At 43.1% G+C, this 22,474-nt stretch overlaps 1 protein-coding gene across 7 annotated transcripts in view; it reads right to left on the bottom strand.

The window, feature by feature from the left end:
* Window positions 1-1,815: 1,815 nt before the first annotated feature.
* Window positions 1,816-22,474, bottom strand: part of Prkag2 (protein kinase AMP-activated non-catalytic subunit gamma 2) — a 261,535-nt gene continuing 240,876 nt past the window's right edge. For 6 of the 7 annotated variants that reach the window (XM_047560023.1, XM_047560022.1, XM_047560024.1 and 3 more), the window contains 10 exons: window positions 18,643-18,724; window positions 17,582-17,640; window positions 15,962-16,007; window positions 13,977-14,031; window positions 12,726-12,852; window positions 9,867-10,032; window positions 9,437-9,474; window positions 8,039-8,185; window positions 5,144-5,237; window positions 1,816-2,520 (listed from right to left, as the gene is read on the bottom strand). In XM_047560023.1, the coding sequence (XP_047415979.1) occupies window positions 2,489-2,520; window positions 5,144-5,237; window positions 8,039-8,185; window positions 9,437-9,474; window positions 9,867-10,032; window positions 12,726-12,852; window positions 13,977-14,031; window positions 15,962-16,007; window positions 17,582-17,640; window positions 18,643-18,724 (846 nt within the window). In that variant the 3' untranslated portion in view covers window positions 1,816-2,488. Of the gene's footprint in view, window positions 2,521-5,143; window positions 5,238-8,038; window positions 8,186-9,436; window positions 9,475-9,866; window positions 10,114-10,707; window positions 10,835-12,725; window positions 12,853-13,976; window positions 14,032-15,961; window positions 16,008-17,581; window positions 17,641-18,642; window positions 18,725-22,474 lie in introns of those variants that run through there. The other variant, XM_047560025.1, reaches the window with a different exon arrangement.

Raw genomic sequence — 22,474 nt, 5'->3', positions numbered from 1 at the left:
AGACAGGTGTGATCAGTTAGAGAGCAAGAAATGCAAAGTACCCAGATTCCAGTTGTTTGGGGTGCTCCACTGGTCTGCAGCTGGGCAGCTGCTGTGGGGGCATCCAGGAGTCACAGGTTGCCCAGTGCCACCCGGGCCTCCACTCACTGGTGCCCGCAGTACCCTCTGCCCCACACCACCCCAAGTCATTTTTTTTTTTAATTTGTAAACAAATGGGATACATGTTGTTTCTGTTTGTACATGGAGTCAAGGCATACCATTTGTGTAATCATAAATTTACATAGGGTAATGTTGTTTCATTCATTATTTTTTTTTTCCTTCCCCACCCCAAGTCTTGATAACCAAAAATGTCTTCACATTGCCAGACATTCCCTGTAGGCACAGTGTCCCCTGGTTAGGAACCAAAGGCCTAGAAGGCTGCTTCTGTTCGAGATTCTCCAATAAAACATTTTATGAAATTGTGTCAGCTCAGTAAATTTATATTGCAAACCTTTCTTAAGAGATTAGAATGCAAAACAGAGCAGACGCCCTCCATTTCTGGAACAGACGTGGTTCTTCCAACATGTCACACCTTGTTGGCTGTAGCACCCCTCCTGGGGCCTCTCCACGCACAGCCCGAGACCCTGCCAGCCCGACCCTTGTGGGCACCAGAAGGGAAGCTGGCACAAACACAGGGGTGTGTCCAGCAGGGGTTTCTGAGGTGGTTTCTATTCCTAGCCTCATCTGGCTTCTCTCCTTCCATGCACATGGCGCCACTCTCCCTTATTCCCAGAAAGGCACCAGGAAGCACTTGCCCGCTCCCGAGACTTTATCTACGCCTGTAGGTGAAAAGGAAATTCTAACTGTGGCCTAACGCTGGGTGCAGACTGGTGCCAGCCCACTGGGCCTGATGTGCCACAGTGAAAGAACTTGATGAAGGACACTGGTGGGAGCCACGGCCCCTGCCTCGTGCCTCACAGAAGCAGAGACTGTGAATGTTTTAAGTGGCTCCCAAACTGTTTCCCGGAGCAAAGCTGCCCGCCACACCTACACACCTTTGTGCCTGTAGTCCCTGCATGCACTGGGCGTGGCTACAAAACAAGGAGCAATGACTCACAATGGATCCTCAGAACTTCACTGCTTCGCAACTTTGTGCCATGTTCCCTTCCTCCCAAATCCTGCCACTAGCTTAAATCTAACCACAACAGCTTCCTGGGGAAAACACGAATATACTCTTCCTCTCCGATTTGGCTTAAGAAACAAAGAGAAAATCTGTGTAGCGATTTTTAAACACGTTCATATTTAATAACGGAGAGAAAGGGTCATGAATTAAATCTTAAGTCTTTTTCTGAAGATGGATAACAGATGAGACTCCATGTGTTCCTTCATTTGGGGAGAGACAGCTAAATGGAAAGCTGCATGCAAAAATGTAATTAATGTGGAAATACATGGTATTTTAAAGAACCTCTTAAACAAAATCGTAGATAGTAGGATTTATTTTTTCAATCTGAAAAAACAAAACAAACCCCCCCCCCAAAAAAAAAACCCTGAAACTCTCCTCATATATATGTACAGCGTCGACACGTCCAGAGCACTCACGTTAGGCAAGGTCGTTTTGCTCCAACTCTATAGCAGTCCCGTCTGTGCCACAGCGACATTTACAGTCTCATCAACAGTCATACGAACAATACACAAGAAAAAATAGACATCTTCCCGGCACTTTGTTTCCTCCCAGCACAGCCTGTTTCCACTTGTCTTCAAAGCCCAACAGGGGCTATTTGAGAAGTCATGTCCTTTCCAGATCCAAAATCAAATAATGAGAAATTTGCCATTTTGAAATAACCAAGAGTTTATTAAAGGACATAGTGAAGTTTACCCACCAAAGGATGTGTAAAAAAACTGCACGAAAGTAAAAATAAATACAGCTGTCGTAAAGCCGTCGACGTGGCAGCTCAGACACTTACACACAGAAGTGTCACTGAAGTTGTAAAGTAATTATTTATATTCAAATTACAACTTTTTGACGAATCTAATGAAAATAACCGATTTGGTAAAAGGTTTGAAGACTTCCACATTCAAGCTCGGTGGCACTTCATGCGCACTCTGGGGCGGGGCTGGCAGCAGCGATGACATATTGCTGTATTCGGACATAAGGCACTGTGATCTAAACATGCTGGACACTCACCTTATGTCACATCACCTGTTCCATACCAGTGAATTCTTGGAAATGAAAAATAATAAAAATTTCAGGACACAGTGCACTTTAATGACATACAGCATTTAAAATCCTCCAGAAGGAGGTCTGAAAACAGTCTTTAACGCAAGCCTGCATCTTCAAGCACATAAAATCTTTCTTTTTATGCTTACGACACTGGATACACCCACTACTAAACCCTGATATACATTCTTAGCCATTCTCCTCTCTTCCACGTGGAGCCAGTGTTCCCGAGGCAAGCCGTGACCCGGGAGCTCGGATCAGTTCTCCCCGAGGAGCTCTGCGTTGCCCTGGTCACTCTGCTTCGGCCTCCTTCTGTTTGGCACCTGCCAAAAGATGGAAAACGAACATTTCAAAGCTCACGCTAACAGCAGAGGCCTCTGCACCACCGGTTTCTACCTGTGCCCAGCAGTGGCTGAGGACAAGGGACTAGAGCGGGGAAGGAGCAGGCGGCTCTGAGCTCCTCCAACCGACAAACCCGCTGCTGTGCTGATCCCGTTACATCTTGTAATTCTAAATAGCTCCAGGTCTGCTGCTGGGGCTGGGCTGGGGCTCAGTGGCGGAGCGCTCGCCTAGCACCTGTGAGGCACTGGGTTTGATCCTCAGCACCACAGAAAAATAAATATATAAATACAATAAAGGTATATATAAAAAGATTCCACTGCTAGAAATTTAAGATCTATGCAGGTATGTATTAGCATAGGCACAGAGTAATCCAGTTGTGTGTATTCACAAAAGTGTAAAAAACAAAGCCTTCTAACAGGTAGGGAGATAATCCACGCACTGCCTACAAGGATGTGGCCAGGGCATTTCACGGTGGGTTGGCAGGGAGAGCCACTGTTCTTACCACAGCAGTCCTCTAGTCTTTCACCAGACGCGCGACTTTGGAAAGAGAAGAGCAACTTACTAAAGTAAGGGGCTAAGAACCGCTGTTACTACCCTCAGACTGCTTGCTCATCTGGGGCGGGTGTGGCTACATCAGCTCACGCAGCCTAAGTTTCAGCAATGAATCATTGCGGAAAACTTTGGAAAAAGAAACTGTTATTGTATTGAACCGGTATCCCTGATAGGGAGCTGTGGCCGTTACCTGGTGAAAAGAATAAGCAGCGGCACCTTTACCTGCACTACAGCAGGTGCTTCTCACTATACTGGGCACAGGCCCCGCCCAGCACCGGGGGCTCTCACTCATGGTTTCTGTTTCATCCATAGGATCTTAGGAGGAGCTGGGGCTGTGGCATCCTGCTCACTCTACAGAGGACGCTGAGGCTCACTGAGGTGAGGCGACTTTGCTACGCGCAGAGCTCACAGGAGCGACAGGCCGCCTGGAGGCAAGGAGCTGGCACGCAGCACACACGGCACACCTCCTCTGATGTGCCAGTGTCGGTGCTGCAGCCGCGGAGCCGCGCCCCGGGAGCTCTTCCCCAGGCACTCGCCTGCAGTCCAGCGGGGATCATGGACGGTGTCCTCTAACTAACGGTGTTATGGACAAGACACCCCTGGGAATGCCAATCCAGCTGCGAAACAGACTGCATGGCAGTCTCAGCAGGAGAGGGAGGGCGTGAATGACCTCTATTTTGAAGTACCACGCCTACTGAGATTTCAACTCATCCAACTCGCCCTTCTCGTGCTTACGGCTTGAGACACCAAGGCCCAGACGATAAGTTACTGAGGGGTTCATCTGAGTTTGTAATGACTGAAGGATCTTGGTCAAAGGGGCAGATGACACAGGCTGATCCTCAGCCAGACTCTGCTGGCGGACTGTTGCTTTGGTCTAGGGCTGGTCCCTGGAAAGGGGGATCTTTCACTGAAGATGATGCCCAGCTAGTCACCTGTGGGGATGATGAGTCTGTTAAGAGAAGAGGCCTTTTCCTAATATGCATGGAGGTGCTTGGAAATTTATAAAATGGAATCACTTGGTGGGGGTGAGTACTGCTTCCTTGGCTTGTGAGAGTCGTGCACCACGGCAGGTAGCTGTTGTGTACTCTCAGGGCTGTAGAGTATTCCGCTGGTGAATACAACAGTTTATTTGTTCTTCTTTTTAAAGATTTTTGGGTTATTCCAATTTTAGGGCAATGGATCAAGCAATCTCACATTCATTTATACTATTTCATGATTATGAAGATTACTGTGAGTCTGAAGCTCTTGAACACTTGGGAGTCTGAAAATCACTGTATGAGGCCCATCTGATCCAGCAGATGTTTCTGACTCAGTAAATGTGTGGCAGTTCCCCAACAGACATTTCGAATACATTCCAGGTGACACTAATGCTGCTGCTGCTGTCCAGGTCATCTGTGAAGGTCACTGCTCCACGGGAACGCTCTCTTAGCATGCTCAGCTAGTAAGAATGATCCTGGCAGGTGGTATGGACTCCATTAGGGTGGGTGCTTTTAGGTTACAGACTAATTATAAAAACTAGTCTTGGCTGAGTTTGACTGGTTTCTGAACTGAAGAAAAATCAACATCATACACATAGTACATGCATCATTTAATGCTAACTCCTGAGAGTTTAAACAATAAGAGAGTAAGTGCCACTTATTGTCACATCTTGGTTTGGGGTCTGAGGCCCTGCAAGGATGGCTTGTTTACATTTGATCTGGGCCATGGAGGCAGAGGAATGGAACGAAGAAAGAAGAAAGGGAGGGAGCTCTGGTGGTTCGGAGACCTCTGAGCCCACCGCCAGATATGCGGCACGGCGAGAAAGAAACACCAGCTCCCGCTCTACAGCCCTCCTCCCCTCTCCGCCGCTCTGAATGTTTCCTTAACTTTCTTCCCCCGAATGGAATGTTAAAATTTCAAAACTGAGAAAAGAATGAAAATGGAATTGATTTACAAGGTAACACACAAGCCTCGATCTGCAGGGGGGGCTGGAGGAAGGAGAAACGCCACTCACCACCCCACCTCCCTCCCTTTCTGGACACTGGGGTCAAGGCCAGGAGTCAGCATTCTTACCTGCTGGTGTGAGTATCAGGGCTTGCAGAATGTCTGACAGGGAGATAATACCCACAATGCTATCTGCTTCGTTTACTACCACCAGCCGGTGGACCTGAGGAGAGGAGAAAGCAGGGTTTTCAGAGGGATACTGGGGAAAATGCCACTCACGTACTTCAAGACAATGACTACATCCCCCAAAGGAGCAGATGCAACAGTGGATGGAGCCACAGACAGGCCTCGGGTTCTAGGGTCAAAGTGCAATGCTCATTTGCTTGACCCTGTCCAAGAAGAAAAAGTCAGCTACACCCTGAATTTTCAAATTTCAAAATATTGATAGATAAAAGGTATGCTCAGCACAGAAGCTGAGAATGTTTATGTAGTTATAAACATTCTCTTAAGCACTGTGGTTTTGATTTTTTAAAGGTGGATCTCAGTTTCTAGAGCCATCAGGAAACCTGTTTACATGGGAAAGAAGTCCAGACTGTTACAGAACTAGGAACAGGGCCACTTAAGATTGCCTTTTATTTTCTACAGTGTCTGTTCTCTATGAAATTCATAAATTAAGAATATTCAAGAAGATAAATGAACTATAATAAAGTGAAAGAGATACTATTAATCTCTAGTTTTCCACTCTAAAATATTTCATACAGGAATGGGGAACATTCTGCAGCGTCGCTGTAACAATGCGCTTTCCGCCAGCAGACGGGCACGGGGTTGGGGGCAGGAGCAAGGTGCTACTCCGGCCATTCTGACTTGACCTCTAGAGGCAACCTCAGCCAGCTGGCTACCTGCAGGATCCTCTCCAGAAGAATAGTTGCAGTCCTTGGTAAAAATTTGGATACAGAAAGGAGACAGAGATGGGGGAAATTTTGCTTTTATATTTTGTCTCTAATGACACGATGTTGGTGATGTTTTTGATATCATGGCTTGCTTAAGGTTCATCAAAGTCACATGGTCATCTTTCTCATATTGATCAACATAAATTTCTTTTAAAAGTTTTCTAATAAAACTTTCAGGTCCTCCAATATGCCTGTGATACAACACAACTATTGACCATAACTATAAATTAAAATAGTGGTTTATATCTAGAAAGTCAAGGGAAATTGTCTTCCCCAGAGAGCTCACATGATTCTTCAGAACAGAAATGAGTACCAAAAATAATGACAACCTTGCCGAGTCTTAAATCCACAAGTGTTCCTTGTCCCAGGCACCTTAAAGTTAGTTAGTGTTGTGCTTGTGCTACAAACTGAGTCTTTATTGACCCTGTGAACCTTCTCCTAACAAACTCTTTTAGAGCTAAATATTAGTTTTGTGCCCCAATAGGAGTCATCTGGTGGAAGAATTTTAAGGAGGGAAAAAGTCAAGATGTGTCACTTAAGAAAACTAATCAATTGCACTGTTATTCTCCTCAAAACCTCTTTCGTACTGCAGAGATTTCTAATGTCACCAAGTGAACAGAGAAGAGCACAGGCCTTCCCACAGCAACCTGAACTCCACTGCCCAGAGACAGCACTGCTGGTACTGGGCTGTATGTGATCCAAGGCTCGGATCACACAAAAGACGGCACGTGGAGTCCTGCTGGGCACAGGACCTGGTTTTTTCAGTTGGCATGCATTGCTAGTGGGTTTCCACATTAATATCAGTGAATATTCTATATGTAACATGATTTTAAGTGGTCATAAAGCACTCTGTTGTACGGATGTCCACTGTCCTCATACATAGGGAGAAACCTTACCTGTTTCTGCTTATCTTCAAAAGGTACATAATTCTAAGGACATTAATAAGAAGTTAGGATATATTCCTAAGTCAATCGAAGCCTTTTGAAAACGAGTAGTGAATTCAAGTAGAGAGAGAGAAGGCTTGCCTCTGAGATGCTAGGGCAGAAGTTAAAGGCCATGTCGGGTGGAGCTGGGGGGTTCACTCAGAAAAGGAGACGGGAAGGTGGGGCTCTTGAACATACACAACCGAAGGAGGGCTGGGGGAGCTCTAATTATGGTGGCTTTTGATGCAACTCTGCCTGTCACTATCAGAAAGCAAGGTAAAGTCATCTGTTATCAGCCTAAAAAATAACCAGGTACTTTGCTTCTTGGCCGGTACTCTTGTATTTATAATAATATCAAAGCAGACTTGTCATTAGGAATTCATTTTGCTTAATTAGGGGCTACTCCAGAAGGAAGAGTTGCAACCTTCAGCTGTAAAGGATGACAGCCAGGATAACTCCTAGTCCTGCCTGACAGGACAGGAATGCTGTGGGAATGGGTATGCTGAATCAGGCAAGCCGCAGGAGACCCTTCCCGTTCCCTACAGTACTGCACCACGTATTCCTGAACACCCCGCAGCAGTGAAGTATGGGGCTGTGAGTGCCGAGGCTACTAGGCCACTGGTGATGATCTAAACCAGGGAGGAGAGAGACTGGTAGGAAGAGAGAAAAACAACTTTAAAAAGTTTTGTTTCATTGACCGCCCATTTACTCTACTAAAATAACATGTCAGGGGGCTGGGGTTGTAGCTCCGTGATAGAACGCTTGCCTGGCATGTGTGAGGCACTGAGTTCGAGTCTCAGCAATGCATATAAATAAAATAAAGGTCCACTGACAACTAAAAAATAATTTGACAAAAGAAAACATATATCATTCATTTTAAATTTGGAATTCATAAATACTGGGCAGCTTTTGTTTCCTCATGTACACATTTTTCAGGCTGTGAAAGTGTCTCACCAGTATTTTCAATTCAACAGGAATTATAAACGAACCCCTTCAACTCAACACCCTTTATGGCTCACTAGGAGGGGCCAGGAGATGTGCTAGGCTCTGAGTGGGAAGGAACTGCATCCTGCCCAGATACGGGCTGTGGCGATGGCCTGCTTGCTGCAGTGTGACCGGGGAGGAGGCGGCGGGCAGGCTGGGGCTCTCACCTCGGCTCTCACTATCCTGTCCACAATGGTCTCCAGTGTTTCCAGCTTACTGCACTTCACAACACCTTCAAAATACTGTGATCGGTGCTGCAGGGCCTGGGTCACGGTGATGTCCAGGTTATTGTAGGTTTTCTCAGCAGCAAGATTCTGTAACAGTCACAAAACAGAATCCTTTCATTTTGATCCACATTAATGGCCAAACTTCATTAAGTTTATTTATTTATATTTATTTATTTTTTTTTTGCGGTGCTGGGGATCGAACTCAGGGACTTGTGCTTGCAGCATAAGCACTCTACCGACTGAGCTATCTCCCCAGCCCCATTAAGTTTAAAACAAGCTAATTTGTAAAAACTTTGATATTTGTCTTAACTGGATATCAAAAGCTTTCTTTCCAGCTTGCGTCATGCCACAGTACTGTTATTTCATCATCTTATCAATCACAATTAAGGACCTCACATTACACAGTCACACCCTAACTACGGAGCACACTGTTCTATGTTAGAGACATATCCTGCCAGAGGTTGTCCCCATTCTTACCCTGACTGCTCTACACTGTGCCTGGGCAACATCTTTTGAGGAGAGGACTAACATTTGTAAAGGGTGACAAGTGCCACAGAGGTGGGGAACCTGCATTGATAAACTTTCCCAATGAGCTCTTCAGAGAACGAAGCTTTTGCCAGGAAGGTTTTTTTTTGGGGGGGATTGGGGTGGGGCTCCATTCAGGGCAAAGGATTATGGGAGAAGAACAGAATAACAGGCCTGAGAGGTCAAGTCTCATAAAGCCCAATGGTGTCTCAGGGCTCTGCTTAATTTTAGTGGGTCCCATTCAACCAAAATTCTAATGAACATATTTTAGATGTTTAGGGCCATCAAAGTATCTGTTCCCTTTTTTAGAAACAGTGTCAAATTCCTTAGAGTAAGTGGAAAGAAAAGAGCTGCAAATGGCAAGACACAGCATCAACAGTGAACCCAGGAGAATTAAATCAGGATTCAAACTCAGGACTTGACTTAAGGCTATTTAATAAAAATTCACTTGCAATCTTGTTTCGAACAGTGGCTCCCAGTCAGCAAGCAGGAGGGTGCATTTGGTACTGAGCACAGGCTTATAGGCAGTATGACCCCATGGGGCAAGATGGCATTTCAACACACACGCCACAGGGACAGGTTGGTCTTTTGTTGAAAAGACAAGTGCAACATACTTCTGTGCACAAACATACGATTCATGGCTAAGCCAATGAATATGAAGTCTTTACCATGGGAAGTCTATGGAATTTTCTAACATTTTCATCCTCAAAGAAGTTAGGAATTATTAGGGAACAAGAGAAAAACATAAAAATAGGTTAAATGAGTAGGTTTGAAGATGTGTTCTAAAAGGTTTTAAAAATTAAAAATACTTACAATTACATCAAATTTGGAATAAATATCTACGACTTTTCCTAAAAATGAAAATATGTGTTAGAAAAATAGGAACAGAAAGAACTCATTTAAAATCAGTCTTAACTAGGTAGTTACTTGGGATTAAGCACTGATAACCTTGTCTGAGCTGCCACCCATTTGTCCTCGCTCCACCCACCTCCGTGGCCTGGCTGCTCCTGGGAGGACTCCAGTTTTTGTCCATTAGGAACAAAGACTGTGTCTATTTTAAGATGGACATGAAATCATATTGTAGTGAAACTATGAAAATAAACTAGTTTAAGACCCTTATCTTCCGAGAGCTCCTTGGTGCTGAATGCACACACTGCATCTGCCAGTTCACTCCCCGCATCTCCTGTACTTTCCCCGAGGAGGTAAAAAGGGACTGCAGTTCCATGGGGACAGTCACACAGACCTGACTCGTCCACCACAGGCAGAGCAGACACCCGTCTTTCCACAAATATGCTCAAGGCTCGGATGATGGGCGTGTCTGGGTGGATGAAGGCGATGCTGTGGTACGTCCCTATTCCGAGCTCGTCCAGGTTCTGCCTCATGAAGGCGGGCTTTGGCATATCAGACATCTAGGCAGGGAGACAAACGCAGACGTTCCAGAACCACCACAAACCCTCCTGATGTTCAAATGTCCAGATCTGTATGGAAAACTATGTCCGATAAATTAAAGTTGCCTTTTCTAACAATCTGCTTGGATGTCTCAATTAACATGAACAAGTTACACAACAGAATATACCTTTCATTCAAACCACTTGCACATCTATCCTTCACATCTATGCTAATCTTTATGCAGTAAAATATTCAGAGCATTTTAACATTGTAACATTTCTCCTATTTACTCATTGAAAAAGTGGGTAGAAGAAGGGAACAACAGCTTTACTAGGGAAATTAAGACTTGGAAGCCACCAAGAATGGAATGCTTATTCTTAATCATTCACATTAAACTCTTTGGCCATGCTGGTGGTGCTACCTAACGTCTGTGAAGAACCCACGGTTTGCAAACCCAGGCACTGAGCCTGGCTGGTCCTTACTCCACCCACTCCACACCCTGACTACTCCTGGAGGACTCCAGTTTTTGTCTATTAGGAACACAGAACTAGCCAGCTGAACAGAATTAACAGAACCCTTAAAAATCAATGTTCCTTTCCATGGGCAGTTTTCAAGGAGGAGGGATAAGTCAGAAGAGAAAAGTCTAGGATCATGTTTGACATAACAAAGTAAGGTCTATGGTTTCAAAGATCCACCTTTTATAAAGGGTACAGTTGATTCCATCCTCCTGGTGTACCTTATAATTATCAGGAAAAGATGAACAATTAGAAGAAACAAAATGTTCAAGTCAAAGAGTTCATCAATATTCAAATCATGAGAATCCTAGAAATTTAGAGAAAAAAAAAAGAAAGACCTATTAGGTCATCTAGCCCATCTCAACATAGAGTAGCCCTGTTCTAGACTCTAGGCTTGGGCTGATTTTCAAATATCCTGAAGGGTAATACTACCTTTTCTCAGAATATGACCTCATTAATTTAGTAAAAATCAGGTCCTGAGGTTTCTTTATTTAAATTCCACATTTTACCTGAGAACCTCTAGCTGAATATTCTAGTGGCATCATTCTAATTACCATATTGGCCCAAATAAAAGGCAGTACTGGGCAGGGGCAACCTCCTCTAGTTTTATAAGAAGGAAAAAATCTGACCTAGCTCTGCAAAGGGACACTCTCACATGTGTCCTCCTGTGTGGCGGTGACACCACGGTTGGCATGGGCCTAGAAAGACTCCTGGGATGCAACCCAGCTCTCCTGGGCATCTCTGGGCCAGGCGCCCTTGTGCCCAACCTCACAGGGCCATCAGACGGTGTCAGAGGGGCTGTAGAAGTGGAGTGCTCAGCGTGCATGCTGGCGCTGCCACCTACCAGACACGAACCCTGGCCAAGACACTGCACCGTGCTTAGTGGTGTCACTTACAAAATGGGCTTAATAAAATACATAGCTAGTGGGTGGCAGCTGAGCTTGTGAAGTGCTAGCCCAGAGCCAGGAGCAAGTGGCTCTTGTGGTTAACATTTCAGAATAGAACTCTTAAGGACTAGATAAGCTACAAGACTGGGACACGTGCAGTCTGAAAATGCATCCCTCCACCCCACACTCTGTGTTCCTGCAAGACCTAAATGACAAGGCTGCCCATTCCCAGATCACAAACTGATAAACAATGTCAGTGTGTTCCTCATTCTTTTTTCCTGGACTGTCTACTGAACTTCATGTTTTTGTTTATTTTTTTGTAAATTATTCTTCTCCTTCCTTATTTCATAGCATTTATTTAACCATGAACTGTAATTTATATACACAGATTATTAAAATACAGACTGGCTGCATGGACAAGATATTTCCAGGTTGCTTCCAGGAGGAGGAGCTTGGTCAGCTGATGGATTGCACTAGATGCAATTTTGACTTTCTACATTGAACAGCGGAGAAGAAAGTAGAGGAGCTACTTGGAAGTAGATTTTTCGTATCTACTATGTTCCTTAGAAAAGAGCAACTTTTCGATGACCTCTTCTGAACTACCAATGCCACCCAATGGATTGATCTGACAATTCTTGTAATTAAATTTAGTGCCAGTAATAAAGGGGAGCAGAGAAGCTTCCTGGCACACTGTCTCCCTTCTGAGCCTCTTTTCATACTGCTGACCAAAGAGGTTCCAGGTTTTGGATGATTATGAGACCAGCTAATTCCAGATGCCATGGAGAAAAACCAATAGATAATAGAGGCCTGATTTGGACCAACATGGTATTCTCTTGACAACATTTTATTTGCTTTGGGATTTCCTATTATTGCTGCAGTTTATAAGAAGATAACCTCAGGGACGGTACTTTTTGAACATGATTCTTGAACCATGACACCAATAAAAGTATCATGAAGCAATTTTTGCCCTACACTGGTTCAGTTTATCGTGTACACCAGTCCTTAATTAGACTGACTTGTAAACAGTTTACCTCCCCTTGGGTATTAGGAGATAAAATGTTCTAATTTAGGTAGAGAATTCCAAGTGTTTTTATTATTTCGGTACTTGTACTTGAAGGTGATTGCTTTTTAATTGAAATCAACTTTCAGAATGTACAATTCAAATAGTAGTTAAGTTGAAAAACTAAAGTTTAGAAGTGGAGACCTCAAAACTAGCAATCTACTACTGAAAGTAACAAAAGCCAATTTACTTGAAATGAATTAATTGAAGTAAATGCAACTATGTCTTTACAAACACTAAATACTACTTACAAAAAGCTGGAGGAACTTGAGGATTCTTTTGTGGGTAAGTATATAAAGTGCATTCCCACTGATAGGGTCAATAACTGGCAATCTGTGGATTTTATTTTTGATCAACGAGTACACAGCATCGAAGAGGCTGCGGGAAAAGCCGTTAAAGTTGTTAGGAGGCTTTAATGAAAAATCAGAAAGCTTTGGACCACCCCAGCTTTAAAGCATTTCCAGAGTTTTTTTTTTTTGGGCAGTACTGGGGATCGAACCCAGGGCCTTGTGCTTGCAAGGCAAGCACTCTACCAACTGAGTTATCTCCCCAGCCCATTTCCAGAGTTTTTATAATATTATCATAAAAGGTTCATCAACTTAAAACAGTATTATGATTTTTTTTTTCCCCCAGAGCTGGGGATGGAGCCCAGGGCTTCATGCATGCCAGGTAAATGCTCTATTACTAAGGCACATCCCCAACCCATGGACAAGTTTTAATCTGGAGACCACAGTAAATTTTAGTTTTTCACAATCTGTTAATATATCTCAAACACAAGTGCTAGCTTCAAGTCTGTAGGAGAACATTCTTTAGCAGTGTATTTAGTGACCTGGATCAGGGCAGACCACAGTCCTTCGGGGAGCTAAGAGACCAGGGATTGCAGGGGCAAGGCTGGCCGGCGGGCTCCCGGGGTGGGAGCTGGTGACTGAGGCTCTGCCTCCAGTCGGACTGGGTGGAGCTGCCTTCTGCGCTACTCACTGCCTCCCCTATGACTGGCTCCAAGAAGGCTGTTGGGTGTATCTTCCTGTTAAGATTTGGAAATGAGATAATAAAATAAACATTTTACCTTTTCTCTCTAGTGTTCTTGAGATTTAAAAATGTCTTCTAGACTATCCTTTTTGATGCAAACCTTCCAGGATGGTTCTGACCTGGATCAGAATTGGGACTGTTTCTATGCTGTTCCCAGGCTCTGTCCTCTTGGACTGCCTCAGCAGGGTGGGGTGAGACCAGGACTCGGTGACTGACAGCTCCCTACACTGACCCAGTGCAGGAAGCCTGGATGTTCAGAATTGAGTGCTGTGACCATCTGCCAGTCCACGTCAGCCCCATGGCCAACAGTGGTTGGGGTTTCTCATGTCCCTAACTTTGTGAACTCAGATTTGGAGTTAGGGAGACTGACCCCATCTAGAGTAGAGAACATTTTGTTTGTTTGCTTCTATTTATCTAACGTGGTAATAAAACAGATACATTGAAATAAGGGGGGAAAAAAACTATACGTTTACCTTGCATCTGGAGATATATTCACTAAAGGCTTAAATGTTTCTTGTAAATAAAGCTCTGTATTTATAGAAAGAAAATATGCAGTTAGTAACATATTTGCTGTTTGCAATTATCACAGAAATTCAAATACTCTTCTTTTTAAAGATAATTTAAAGAATTAAAAATCAGCATTAAAATCTACATCAAAAGAAATCTAAACTATTCTGTTAATTACAGGTATGGCTGTATTAAGCAACTTTGAATATTATCTGGATGTTGACTTTGAAGAAAAATTAAGTATTTAAAAACAGAATTTTAATAGATAGTTATAACATTGGGGAAAAAAAAATCAAGAAATCTAATAAAAGAGCAATACCAGTAGAGGTCACTAAATGCTATCAACCTAAAATTACCCTCAAGAAATGAAGCATTACAAAATCCTTTAAAGCCAATTTTCATAAGTTATAAAATAAAATCAGTGAATAATTAACTTTGCTCTTTGAATGTTCTTGTTTCATTTTACTAAATGAATGCTCAAAACCTACTGAATCTTGGGAATCTTTCTAGCAAACAGAAATTTTCTTTGTAAAGATATTAACTGTAATTAATTTGCTTTCCCAAGGTATGCACACAGAAGGCAGTTAAAAATACCCTGGCACTATTATTACTGTCAAATACCATGTATGAAATATGTACATACACTTAAACCTTGGTCAACAGTACTTGTAAAGTATTATTTGATAAGAATTATTGATCCTGGTGTTAAGTTACATAATCACTTCATAATAGGCCATATGAATTCCATGTTGACTTAATTCATTCAGCTTGGATTGAGAAAGCCATAATAAATCAAATACATCACTCAACAAAACTTCTAACTCATATGGGATTAAAAGGGCCTACAAAGTTTCTGAGACATCTAGCAATGTTCAGATTTCTCAGTTACAAAAGTTGTGTATTCTATTAAGCATATTATGGGAAGTGCAAATTCAGACTACTTAATTTTTTATATTTTTAAAATTTTTTTTAGTTGTTGATGGACCTTCACTTTATTCATTTATTTATATGTGGTGCTGAGGGTCAAAGCCAGTGCCTCACACATGCTAGGCAAGCGCTCAACCACTGAGCCACAACCCCAGCCCTGACTATTTACTTTTGAATTTAAAATTTCCTTTGATTGTTTCTTCCATTTCTTTTCTTTCTTTTTTGGGGAGTGGGTGCTGGGAACTGAACCCAGGGGCACTTTACGGCTGTGCTACAGTTCCAGTCCTTTCTACTTTTGAGACAGGGTCTAGCTAAATTTTCAGGGCCTTACTGATTCACTGGGGTTAGAGGCATGAGCCACCATGCCCAGCTGGCCCCTCCATTTCCATCCAGGGCTCTTCCATGCCACTCAGTTGGGTCTTCTCATTCCCATCCCACACTCTGCCTGCCCCACCATCCACTCATGAGTTAATTAAGACTCATTTGCAATCACTAAACAAGAATTTAAAAAATGGTTCCAATGCAAAAAAGCATTATGATTGAAAAGGGTGAATTTCAATGTGACAAAAAATAGGTTTCCTGGGGTTATTTCCTTGGCTTTTGATCCAAACCATTTACAGAGTTCAAGGTTTACTTGTTCTATGTTTTGCCATAATTTGGAAAGAAACAATTAAGTTTAAGTCAGAACAGACCCTTGCTTTTGTTAAGGTCTGGCAGGTCCTTGGAGTGTTTTCTGTACAAAGGCACGTGTCTGGGGGCTGGCTTCAGGGTCACTCCCTCCCTCTACATCCCCAGACCGAGTGCAAGGCCTGGATTTCGTGGGCATGCTATACCCGTTACCAGAACAGGCAGCCCCTGCAGTTGGGATGGCAGACTTCCAAAATGAAGACAGAGAGAGTGTTTTCACTACTGTGTTATTATTATGGAGAGAGAAAAGGATGTGTGATAGCATAGCAAACTTTACACACTCAGTTTAACATTTTCTCCCAGATATTAAAGATTTTTAGCACCCGGTAGTGCTTACCCCTCCATGTTTCAATCTTATGTTCCTCTAATTCATAAATTTGTACCTGCAAATAAGAAAAATTCTTATTTACAAATGTTAACATATACAATACAGGAACAAATAAACTACTTGGAAAATGACATAGCTTTTCTAAAGGCATTTTCTGTTTATAATTAGAAAATGAGGGGAAGTATGGAGAAAAATATGTATCTAAGTATTAAGAAAAACTATGGGCTTTATATTTAGACCTAACTGCTTTTTAAAAATTTTGATTTAAGAACTACTGCTAAGATTTGTCACATGGGATTTGGCTGTACTTTATCAAACTCCATCCATTTAAAAATCATCCTTGTAGGCTGGGGAATACAGCTCAGTGGTAGAGCACTTGCCTAGATGGGCAAGGTCCTCGGTTCCACCCCCATTAGTGGAAAATATAACAACAACAATATAAAATACCATACTTGTGCTGATTTTCCTAATTGAAAAGCAACAATATGACCAATACAAGGATACCTGGTATTAATCTGCATGGTAGTGTTCAAGAAATCAGAATGTCACGTGACATAAAACAGAGTATTTATAGTCTCAGCAAAACTTCCTTCTGCGAGTTCGTCTTATGGAGAAACTCACCATTGTACTTTACACAGGAATGGCACACAACGGCATTCTAGGCAATGAGTCACACATGTGACTGGCATAGGACAATCGCCCAGTGACGACCCTAGTGTGTGTAAGAGCGTTCTGACATGTTCACACAACGAAGTCAAAGCCCACACGCCTCTCAGGTCGTCTGCCCTTGTTAAGGATGCCTGACTGCTGGACAACTGACCATCACACTTAAAAACACCAGTAATGGGATCGACTTGTCCCTTTTAGATACCCCATGGAGTGCTAGTGATAAAGTATCCAACTCTGCCCCACCTCACACTCACAAAAAGACCCAAAACCGCGCTGATGGAATCACGAACGTCACACTTTCTGCCAAAGGCCAGCGGTTTTCAGAGGACACTCTAGCAGAACAGCGGAGGCAGGCTCAGGGGGCTCTGCCACTTACCAACATTAGCTGGAGCAGGTCTTTCCTTCATTGGCAGGAAAAAGTCAACACTGAGTGCTTTTTCAATTTTAATCTCTACTTTCTTTTTTCTCCTTTAAAACCATAAAGTACATGAAATTGCTGGGGAAATTGCATCAAACTCTATGCACATTAACAGCCCTGCAAAGATAAACTCTCTGGCTACCTTATCTCAGGTGTGAGGCCCTGCTGGTTTGAACCCCTGAACAAGAGTGGTGGGCAGTGTCCCTGTACCCAGCCCAGCAAACACTCAGCACCCTGCTGCCACAGGATGCCTTTGGAGCTTAAGCAGCGTCTATTCTGTAAGTGAGCCTTACAGACTGTAGGGCCTGCTGACCTGAGGGACCCTGAGAGCGGAGTGCAACAGCTACTTCCTTCCGGCCTTCCTGAGCACACCTGCTGCAAGCCGCAAGTATGTGACTGAGGTAGGCTGCTCTGCACGGGGGTGAGTAGCTTCATTCATGTGAAATAACAACCACCCCACCTCACCCCGTACCAAAAATCTTAAAATACGCCCCCTCCCCAGACAGACAGACACAGCTCCAATCAATAAAACAGCCACTTACCATAGGTGACTTATAATATCTATGCAGTATATTTATGAAATCTGTGATTGTTAACATTCCTGGAACAAAGAATCATGGGTTAAAATCAAAACTATGGCACATACAAGGAAAATTTAAATGGCAAGTGAACCTCTAATATTTACTAGAAAAGCTAATAAAATACACCTTTTAAAGATCTTAAGCATAGGTTAATACATTTTCTATTAATGTATTTTTTCTCTGCCTAATGAGATATATAATTCTAGTTGAAATTAAACAATGGAATGAGAGTATTTGGAAAATAAATGAGAGAAAACTTGTCAATCGTCATAAAACATCAAAAAAAGAGCTAAATGATCTAAAATTCTTTAAGACAGGGTCTAATAAAACAAGAAAAAGAATTCTCGGCAACAGCTTCAGGAGCATATGACCTTCTGGGAGCACTGAGATGGTTTTCCACTGTGAACAAAACAGTTTAGGAGGGAGTAGACATTTGCTGTGTGCCTACTATGTGCCCCAGGGTGAAGAAGACACGACCCTCTTCCCTGAGGGGATTATCCTCTAGGTGGAAGCAGACACGGCCATTTCAAAACCAGCTGCCGAACAGGACGGCGCTGCTGCCCTCCACGGTGCTTCCCGGGGCACAGCTGCAAGCTGCCCGCGGTTTCTGCATGCCCCACTGTGACCCAGCAAAGGCACGGACTGCGTTCAGGCGCTGCCATCTGCCCCTCGAGGAGGAGCTGAGCAGTGGCGGGAGCAGAGCTAGGCCCCGGAGCTAGGGCAGCGATGTCTGCAGCTTGGGGTGGGCTTTTGTTCCCAGGCGGACGAAGGCACATAAGCGCTTCAGAGTGCCGAAAAGTTGCTACCTTATAAGAAAACGACATCACCAAAAGAATCCAATGAAGGCACAACAGTGATCTGGGTCTACTGGCTGCCCTGCCTCACCTGTGTGCAAAAGCGAGAGCGTCCTGAAATCCAGCAACAGGCACACCTGCTGAACCCCACGGGTGCCCTGCACACCCCTGAGCTGTCTGCACTGAGGTTCCTCCCATTTCAGACACCCCCAGGCCCGTTCTGCTCACCTACAAAACTCTGCTTTTTACTCTCCCAAAGTGGCGCTGCCCGGACACCATTGGCCACCAAGGCGAAGAAGGCCTTCTTGACCTAGGGAAAAAGGACAGGAAGGACGTGAGCTGGGATGGCCACCTGCTGGAGGAGAACCACCTCCAACCCGACTTCCAGCACTCTTCTCAGCTGTCTGTGATGGCAGGTTCTGTCAGTCTGACAGGCTGAAAATAACTGAACGTTATCAGCAAAAGTCTGCTTGCATTATACTTAGGAACACACAGGGACTGCAGGTTGCTTTTGCAAATGCAACAACAGAATTAACTTCAGTTCTTCTCCTTGGTGTAACTGAAGACTTTCTGTTAACATAAAGACTTCATGTAATTAAAGCCATACAAAATAAGTCAAATTTCTCCTATATGTGATTAATAATTCTTTGAAAATACTGAAGTTATCTCAGATGACTTGGAATGAAAAATTGGTTTTTAATATGCTCAATAACAAAACAAACAAGCAAACATTCTCATTTTCCCAAGGGCAAAAAAGAAAAGGTCTAAGGATAAAACGTACTTACGCATTCACTCCCTGGAGACACTCCGTGGTGCCCGTTACAGGTCAGGCACTGTTCAGAGTTGGCTAACAAGAGTCCCATTCAGCCCTATGATGAACGCCCTGTGGGACACTCTACGGTAACACACACGACTCATTAACAGTGAAAGCTCAGTGCTGAACCGATCCTTTAAATACAAAACGCAGCGCAAATAAGGAAAATGGTTCAATTTTATTAATAACACAAGAAATAAAAACTAGAGGGATTTAAAGCATCATTTATAGCTGCTGCTGCAGGGTGGGCCCTAAAGGTCTCCCAAAGGCCCATGTGCTGAAGGCCTGGTCCCCGGCCCATGCTGCTGCCAGCAAATGGAAGACACCGGGCAGGTGAGGCCTGGTGGAGGGAATTAGAAACTGGGGGCATGCCCTTGAAGGGATAATGGAACCTGGACCCCTCCTTTCCCCTCCTTCTGTCTTTTTGTTTCCCATCTACAAAGAGGTGAATACCTACTCTGCCCCTGACTTCCACCATGATGTGCTGCACTGGCACAGGCCCAAAGCAACAGGGCCAAGCACTGAAACCTTGGAAACTGTGAGTCAAAGTAAACCTGTCCTCTTTATAAGTTGTTTATCTCAGGTGTTTTTATCACAGTGATGGAAAGCTGACTAACACAGCTGCCAAAATAAGTCAACAGTTTGTGGAGTTTTAGCTTCCAATAATTGCTATTATAAAACCACTGATGGAACCATGAAAAATTTTTATATAACCACAGTTGGTATGATGAATCAAACATAGGTGCCCTTCAACAGATGAATGGATAAAGAAAATATGGTTTATATACACAATGGAGCATTACTCAGCCATAAAGAATGACTTTATGACTTTTGCTGGCAAATGGATGGAAACGGAGACTATCATGCTAAGCAAAATAAGCCAATCTCCCAAAGTCAAAGGTCAAATGTTTTCTCTGATATGTGGAAACTAATCAAAAATTAAGCAGGAGAGGATAGAAGAATGATCAGTGGAATGGATAAAGGGGACTGAAGAGGAGGGAAGAGGGAAGGGACAAGGAAGAACACTGGAATGTATTTGATCTAACTTTCCTATGTACGTATGAATATATCACAGTGAAACTCACTGTCACACACATCCACAAGACGCTAATCAAAAAACTGTAAGTAATTAACATAAAGATCAGTAGACTAGAAGGAAGGGAATGGGGGAGGGAGCAGGGAGGGACAGAGGAAGCACTGGAGGCTAAACTGGAGGAAATCATATTCTATGCTTCTGTAATTTTGTCAAAATGAATACTAATGTTATGTATAACTAAAAAGAACCAAAAAATAAAATAAATGAAAAACTCAAAAGCTGGACGTGGCAGTGCCCACTGTAATTCCAGCTACTCAGGAAGCCGTGGCAGGAGGATCCCAAGTTCAAGATCAGCCTGGGCAACTTGGTGAGAACCTGTCTCAAAATAAAAAATGAAAAGGGCTGGGGTATAGCTGAGCAGTAAAGTGCTCCTGGGTTTAGTCCCCAGTGCTGGGGAAAAACAGGGGGCTGTGGATGTAAAATAGAGAGAAAGTGAGGAAAAAGAACTAAAAGTGTTCCGACTGCCTACTGTGCTGTGGCTTCTCTGCTGTGTTACTTTTGGGAGTGGGATTCCTGAAAAGACGTCTCACGTAAATATTTTAAAAAGTGAGACCTAAAAAAATACCCACCCAACAAAAGAAAACTTGTTAAAATATGAGCATACCAATGAGAAAAACACATCTAGCAGTGGTTAAAATCGTCTATTATGAAGACTATGTTCAAGTTTAAAAAGTTTGACAATGAAAAATGCTGAGTATAAAATGATATATTATGGTAATTCTATAAAATATGTAGAATGGAAAAGATCCAACAGAATTAAAACTGCTATATTAAGGAGCTGGGACAATAAAATGTGTGTTTTTTTAAAAAAAATTGTTATGTTGTAGTATAGTTTTTTTTTTTTTTTTTTTTTTTTTTTTTTTTTTTTTTTAACTGAAAGAGAATGGCTTTCTTCTTATCCACTACATTAAACTGTTCTTAATCTACTAGTGAAGGAAATGGGTAAGAATTACAGGAACGGAAAGCAGACTCTAGGTCTAATAATGTGGCAGCTATTTACTCATTTTATGTGACACATTCTGCCTTTCTGTAGAACTATGTATGTGCCTGGTTTACCTACACAAGGAGAAGGATCACTGATGATCAGAAGGAATTCACCAATTATTCTGCACACTTACCGAAACCCAGCCCTGTACTGTGCCCCCAATACAGGAGGGATTCTATTAGTTTAGTGAACTAGCAGAGGGCAGGAAAGAGGAGGTAAGTAGTGCCAGCCCAGCAGTACTAGAGAGAAATGTAACTCAATGACATTTATGAATTGATAAAGGACTTTTGAGCCACACCTTATGTTGAGCATCACAAAGCTGTTCAGCCTATTTGTCTGACTCTATGGCGTTCAGGATGGTGTGTCCATTTGAATGCTCTGAGATTTCCACATGGGGATACCTGGGGAATCCTCCTCTGTGGCCCTAGAAATCATTATAAAAGACTATGGAGGAAAGGTCACCTACAAATAGATTCTAACACACTGACTATCTGATTAGCTTATTTTATAATTAGGCATCTAATTAGAAAGCAGGGCATCTTTTAAAACCACAAATTGTTTTCTTCAAAATAACATGAGGCAGGGAAAAAAATCATTATTATACGCATTCTTTAGGATTATTCATGAAACCTTAAATGATCACGACAACTGAAAAGTTACTCTAGAAAGTTGCACCTTTGGCCAAAATGAAACAGTTGAAAACAGCCCGTACAAGCCGTAGGAGAGATCTGGACGCTACTGAGGCGGTGGCCTGTAGCAACACAGGCAAGATTCAGGAGCAAATTCTCCAGAAAAGACACACAGGGACTGTGATCCACATTCATTCTGGAATTTTCCTGAGGGTATTTCCCAAATCATCCTCAAACATGAATTTCAACAGAAAACTAGAATCTATCCAAGAAGACCAAATAAATTCCAGGCAGGATAAACACACCTGAGCACATCATAGACAAGGTGCCAAAATCTCAGGTAGAGAGACAAAAAAATCAGTCAGATACATTACCTTTCAAAGGAGCAAGGATCAGACAGATAGCTGACTTTGCAACAGAAACTATGACAGTCAGAAGGTGACAGAGAGTCTGATGGCCCTGCCGGCCTGCCGGCTGGCATGCACATCCAGGGAACACACCCTTCAGAGGCACTGGCAAATACAGCTGTTCAGACC

Source organism: Sciurus carolinensis, chromosome 8, assembly GCF_902686445.1.
Source record: "Sciurus carolinensis chromosome 8, mSciCar1.2, whole genome shotgun sequence".
In the NCBI taxonomy this organism is placed as follows: Eukaryota; Metazoa; Chordata; class Mammalia; order Rodentia; family Sciuridae; genus Sciurus; species Sciurus carolinensis.
This window is presented reverse-complemented; position numbering and strand designations above follow the sequence as displayed.